The sequence below is a fragment of the Meleagris gallopavo genome, chromosome 2, assembly GCF_000146605.3.
Source record: "Meleagris gallopavo isolate NT-WF06-2002-E0010 breed Aviagen turkey brand Nicholas breeding stock chromosome 2, Turkey_5.1, whole genome shotgun sequence".
NCBI classification, from domain to species: Eukaryota; Metazoa; Chordata; class Aves; order Galliformes; family Phasianidae; genus Meleagris; species Meleagris gallopavo.
Window position 1 is genome coordinate 50,850,915 of NC_015012.2, and position 6,941 is coordinate 50,857,855.

A 6,941-nucleotide genomic window follows, 5' to 3' on the forward strand; every position below is an offset into this window, starting at 1 on the left:
TCTGTAGCCACTTACAATTTATGTAATTTTATAATTGCAAGAGGCTGTGTGCAGATGCAGATATGTTACACTAAGTAACTCAAGAGCTTAGAAATGTGATCAGTTTGTTACCACGTGAAGATATGCTCAGTCTCCAAGGGCTTTGCTTTCCTCTCTTCCTGAATCGAAGTTAGCAGTGGGAATGTAATTTTGCTTGTTTAAATGCAGCTATAATGACTTCTGCCACCCTAACTAGTATCAGGTCTTAATATCTCTTGAGGTATGAAGCTAAAACTAATGCTGCAAATTTTGCTTGATGTTTTGAAGTACGCAAACACAAGGTGATAGCACTGACAGTGAAAAGTTCCTAGCTGAAGAGGAGGAAAGACAAATAACTAGGTCTCATTTTGCATGTTATATTCTAGTTCTAAATTGTTCTTCAGAACATCACGAGTATGTATCCAGTATCGGTCCGGGACTTGGAGGTAGTTTAAGCAGTATGCAAAACCCCTAAAGAATCTTAAAAAAAGGAGGTAAATAGTGAAGAGAACAAGAATATCCTAAAGGAAGAGTCTCTTGGGATCGTACTGGCTCACCGTTGAGATATGCTTGTAAGATGAGGTAGGAAATATAAGTATTTAAAGCTGAATTTGGAGCTAAAGCCACAGCACACTGGTGTTCAAAAAACCTTCCTCTCTTCAGCTTCACAGTGCAGACTTGGTGCCTTGTGTGGAGCTGCAGCTAATGGAATTTTCAACTGTCTTAAAGCTGAAGCATCTTCTCCAGTTTGGTATCTTTTATTCACTGTTGGCTTGCCTACAAAAGACAGATGCTTTGTTCTTAAGTAGAAGAATAATGATTTTTATCCTCATATTGTAAGTATGTACAATATAGAATCTCGGTGTATTATTTAAGAACAATGTAAAAAATTTAAAACCAAAGGCATAGTTTGAGTGAAGATAGAAATTCTGGATCTAAAGACAGCATTATTTTACACTAATACAGGCTTTTTTTCCCCTGGCTGTGAATATGATATTTACTTCTACCAGATCATTTATAATATAGGAACAACTGCAAAATTACATATAACAGATTTATTGAACAATGACCTTACTGAATTTCTGAATGTGACAGGACTTAATTAAATTATATGTATTCTAGCATGCATGCTAGTTCTGTTTAGTGACAGAACTAATAATATTTATTCACAGTAATGAAAAAAGTAAACCCTGCAAATATTCAGACCATGCAAGAACTCTTTCTTAACACAGCTGAATAGATAACTTCTCCAAATAAAACCTTATATATTTTTAAAATGTCTTTATTAACAATAAAATCTCAGTGGCAGCACTGGTCAACAAAACACACTAAGTGTAGTGTGCAGATTGTCTCTGAACTGATCAGAAAGGCAACAACAGCATTACCTTCACAAAATTTGGAGAAATGCTAATGAACTTATACATCATTTGCAACAATATGAACAATACAGCAGAATAAATTTACTTCTGTGTTTCCCAGTGTTTTCCTATTAAATAAGGCAATGATATAAAGCATGCCATCACAACAGCCTGCTTAAATCTCTAGAACCGAGTCCTGACATAATGCAGTCTTCAAAGGAATGTGCAAAAGTAAACACCTGGATTTGCACTTTCATTCTTCATTGTGTAAAATAATAAATAATTAAAAGCTACCAATTCCAGATTCCAGTGGCAAGGAAAAAAAAAACAACACAAAAGAAAAGCTTATGCGAGAACCCAAACTGAGAAAGCTGTTTCTTCAGCCCGTGGTGCTATTTGGAATATCTTGAGCATCTGCTAAATGTAGTTTTTGGCTGAAGCACGCCATTAAGGAATAATGTTTTCACATATAGATACAATATAAGATAACAACGTTACATCAAGCTATGCTACACTTAGTCCTGTAACAGGCATGCACCAGAACAGATTAATTCAATTCTACTGAGTTCTACTAGCTAACTGTTAATCTTCCTCGTTGAGATTTAAGCATTGCTTACCTCCAGCTTTAGCTGGCAGATGAAGGGGGGATGGCAGATGAGTCTTATTGTTATTCCATGGTATTGTATTTATTTGCAATGTTCATGAGATCTAGCCTTGTACAGCTTCTCACCAGATACTGCACTGATATATTCTCTGTATCTCAAGTCCCACTTAATGCAAACAAAGCATTGTAAAATCAGAAATAACTAGACTGAATGCAACACTTCTCACCTGTATGTATTCTCAGCTTATTGAAAACACAGTGTCAAATGCAAGCCAAGACAATTAGCTTTATCTTTTTAATGGACTAAGAGCATGCATTTGTTACCAAAGCTCAGCTAGGTAATCAATGCAACTGTAGTCCAGCTCTAGAAATAACAATTAGCCCAATGTTCACAGTAAAATCAGTGATAATGTTTCTATGGGGGGGGAAAGAAAGAAAAAAAAAGGTAATAGAATTCAGTCATCAGTGGGACAGAACGTTTCTGAATAATACAAAAGAAACATGATTGTGTGTGTGTGTTTGGTCCAGAGTTTCTCAGTGAAAAGACACTGTTGGCTTTGTCATCTACAATCAACACATTGTCTAAAGCGCTGAATTCTAGCGAAATAAATCACTATACAAAAAAAGTCCTGTAATTAAGTGTTAAAATCCAGTAACTTAGATATAGGAGGAACCTAAAATCCAAGCTAAGTTATGGTACTAATTTTGAAAAAGGGCCATTTTTGAGATGATTTGTCTCCAAGACAGACACCAGTTACTCAAGAAATAGGGTGTAACTTTATAGTTAATAATTATAATGCACAATAAGTATGTAAGGAAAAGGATACATAGATGAATTCAGTTCTTCCAGCTGCAATGTAAATGTTAAAATGATCAGAAATGGCATTTCAGACACCATGATGATGCTGATATAATGAAATAAATATATTAAAACAACAATGGAAATCATTAACGGTTTGGGCTGAAATGGATTACTTTCTTGTACAAAACTGACCTGCGCTGAATTCTATAAATACAGAATTCTATAAATCCCAGAATGAAATTTAAATTTGCTTATCTCAAGAAATGTTAACAATTTCAACAATAACATTTGAAATTTAGTTGTTAATGAGAATTACGTTTTAGCAATTAAGCACACTACAGAAAGGAGAAAGTGAAAGTGTAGAATATGTAGATCTGAGTTCCTTGCGTGGCCTTCTACAGATGTAAGAAGAAGGGCCACAGGAAAATGATCATCATTCTCCGATCCATAAGCAGTCCCTAAAGACACTGGCATCAGACAGTGGAACCAGAATGCTCCACTCGCTAAATCAAGCAGTAGTATACAAAAAGAACACCACAACACAGCATATTTTCTCAAAATGAAGATGAAGTAGGTAAGGCTTATGTCTTGACTTATTACAAAACTATCTTTTCCTCAACTGTAAGTTTCTTAGGCTATAACCTGTGCACAGAATCACTGTCCTTCCGCTACTGTTCTATTCCTGAGCCTAAGCCTGGGGACCAAGTTCCGCGTCTCCTGCTTTCTCTGTACTTACATCTGATAGCAGCCTATCCAGATTGGAGTCACTGGCTAGTTTTCTTTTATCTTCAGGGAGTTCTTCCAGCTCCCCATACAGCTCCAGATTGAGGCGGGCGAGTTTCTCCTGCATGCTCCGCACGTGCTCCATTTGCTCTATGGAACATTCATTTCCTAAGAGGACAAATGACAGCATTAGAGAAAGAAACCTGAAAGATCAAATGGAAACGTGAAGTCAACAGCTTTTTACATTGCAGAAGGTAACTCTGGTGTTCAAATTTATAAGCTTATTTCTTCCTTTTTCACTACTGAAGCTTCTGTTATTCTGTCTGGTGTTATGGTGTCCTGAATTTCTGAGAACCACTTAACAGCTTTTTTAGAATATACACTTTACTGGTATGACCTATTAAGTTACGTTAAACTTGGTTTCATATAGCAGAGGCTAATATTAAACCAGCAGTTTGTCCGTATAGCACATTTATTTGCAAATGTTACCATCACGTAAAGGCAACCATTATACGTAGGCAATTCATGCACTTACCAAATGCTTGAAGTTTGCCAGAGTGGAAGTCATTTAAGAGGCTGAGAAGTCCCCTTTCCATTTCCTGGACATCCGATACATCTGTGAGGAACGAATGCTGGATTGGTGCTGCCTGTGCCCCTTTTGCTTCTCCTCCTGGAGGTTTGGCTTTCTCTTTTATTACTCTGAAGAAATGAAGGGGTTAAACAATAACGTTACTTCCTGCTTTCACTTTCTTTGAGAATCTGAAATGTAGGATAATTTGACAACTGGGCTGTGAAATGAAAATGCATATTTCAATTATTCCATTCAAATTAAAAAATGGATCACAAGTTTGTACTGAGAATAAAGAAAAAAAAATCACTATCTCGATAGTTTGATACTGTAAAATAGGATTTTTTCCAGTCTGCTTTCCTGTTAAAGGTGGAAAACATCAAAAAGAAAGGCACACGTACGTAATAGCCATCTTAACTTAAAGATTATATTGCAGCATAAACACAAATGAACATGCAATGAATATGGCAACTAAATGCAATTACCAGTGAGAAGTGGCACATTCTATCTCTAGATTGCATCCTATGCTAATGCAGTTCAGGTAGGAGGCTGTTTTCATCCCTCATTTGTCCATGCATGTGTGCAGACAGCCTTTCTCACATTAGGCTGAGTGTTTCTGCAGACTCATGGTGAGCCAGTTCAGAATCTGATTCAGTGAAAAGCTGAGCTTAAGAAGTAAAATTCAGAACTCCATGGGACAGTTGAAAAAAGAAGAAAAAAAGAAGAAAAAAAGAAGAAAAAAAGAAGAAAGTTGCAGGCTTAGTGAAGAGGCTTTAATTAGCAAAGACAAAGGGTTTACGGCATAGTAAACCCATTCCTTCCCATGTTTTGAGAATAACAGCTTGTATGTCTGTAAATGTCATATAGACATTGCCTATATGCTGAACTAAGTGATGATCCAATAGTTATCCATGCTGGTTCATCTCTGGGCAACAGGTCACAGAATCACAGAATGGCCAGGTTTGGAAGGGACCTCAAGGATCATGAATCTCCAACCCCCTGCCACATGCAGGGCCACCAACCTCCCCATTTAATACCAGACCAGGCTGCCCAGGGCCCCATCCAGTCTGGCTTTGAGCACCTCCAGGGATGGGCATCCACAACCTCTCTGGGCAGCCTGTTTCAGCACCTCACCACTCTCTCTGTAAAGATCTCAACTGAGATTTATCTTTGGATATTTCTACTTCAGTTTCAGAGTTATAGAAATGTCTGTATGCCAGAAAGGCCACCTATTTTTTCCAAATACATCTTAAGTTTAATACAATATAGTACTATTCCCAGGAAAAGTATTTCATTTACATTCTTGCAGATGAAACGAAAGTACCCCTATATCACTACTGTAGCAACAATCTGTCCTCACATTGCTATGTCAATTACCATTCCCACTTGGAAAGTCTGAGAAATGGTGTGATTACTTGAGCGCTGACATCTTCCAGAACCTAGAAGCTATTTCCAAAGCAGGTAGAATCTCCAGCCCGTACTACAAGAACCACATTGGTAGCACGTTCCAGAAGAGTGATTTGAAGAAATAAATCAACAATAGTAGCATGTTTTCAGGAAATACACCTGTTGAATTGTTGTATTATGTGATTAGTTCTTGCCTGCAGAACTATAATACCTTTTAGATATTAGAGATAGGCGTGTATATGTTAGTTATCTCACGGGTAATTGATGAAACTGTACTATCCGTGGAAATACAACGGGCTCTGAATCATGTCATCTTTGAAGTGCTTATGGTAGAAATATCCCCAGTGTTTCCCGGTGCTTACAGCTCAGTAAGTTCCCCTGCCCCCCTCCAGCTAGTACTTCACTTTAAAAACTTCTCATCACTCATTAATCTACTGTTTCTGTCATGGCCAACAAATGTATTTTTCTAACAAGCAACAAAATTAACACGCTCAAATGGAAATACACACAGCATCAATAACACACAAACTATTCCAAAATTGTACTTTACTAAAACCGAATGCCTCCCTCTGTAAGCACGAGGCCTAAATACTAGTGCTGTCTTTGACAGATCCCCAAACAAAAGCATCTGCAAATTCCTATTCCAGCTCATCCTGTTCAACTCATGTCCTTCATTTCCTGCCCTATTACCTAGTTCCAATCTTGCAGTCATCAAATACTTTATTTGCTCCTCATACCTGTATGATTGGGGCTCTGCTATCTCCATAATGAGGTACATATTTATCAATTTTTTTCACCCAGTTCTTGTATCTGACCAATCACACCAGACTATCAAATCTCCAACTAAATAATTATCAGTATGAGCCTACAACATTACATAAAATTATAGAAAGTGTACAAGAGAAGCATGGCACAGCTTCCTCCTTTGTTTTTAATACAACAGCACAGTTATTTTTTCAATCTGCTTAGTTAAAGACACAATGGGTTATTTTCACAAGCCTGAACCTCTCGTTTCTCATTCTCTGTCAGCCTACACACCCTTAAGGCTGCCTTGCACTGGCAGGGCTGTGGCTCGTTTCCATCGAGCCTGCAAGGCTTACCGTTTTAGCTTTGGTTTCTGCCCCGGCGGCTGTGGGGCGGGATTGGAAAAGGCGGTGCTTTTGCTGACCGGCACAGAGCTCTTCTTGGAGTTAGCAACCTGCACGGGGTGGGCGGTGGATGACTTGGGGCTTCTCCTCTTGATTTTCCTCTCTTCCATTTCCTCTGACTTACAGCCTGCAGACCGATTTCTTATCCTCCGAAAGGAAGGAAAACGAGGCACAGAAACATCACACTGCACCTCAACGGGGCTTCAGTCCCTTCAAGGCCGAGCAGTCGCTTATTTCTCCAAGCGGGATCCAACAGCCGGGCGCCGCTCCTCACGTGGAAGAACACCTCCTCCAAAGCTCAGGGCAGGACGCA

At 38.5% G+C, this 6,941-nt stretch overlaps 1 protein-coding gene across 1 annotated transcript; it reads right to left on the reverse strand.

The window, feature by feature from the left end:
* Positions 1-1,058: 1,058 nt before the first annotated feature.
* CCDC28A (coiled-coil domain containing 28A) lies at positions 1,059-6,935 on the reverse strand. Its single transcript, XM_010707259.2, has 5 exons — positions 6,581-6,935; positions 4,041-4,204; positions 3,519-3,673; positions 2,808-2,830; positions 1,059-1,810 (listed from the first exon to the last, which is right to left on the reverse strand). The coding sequence occupies exons 1-5, from the start codon at positions 6,736-6,738 to the stop codon at positions 1,756-1,758; spliced, it is 555 nt and encodes a 184-aa protein (XP_010705561.1). The 5' UTR covers positions 6,739-6,935; the 3' UTR covers positions 1,059-1,755.
* Positions 6,936-6,941: the final 6 nt, after the last annotated feature.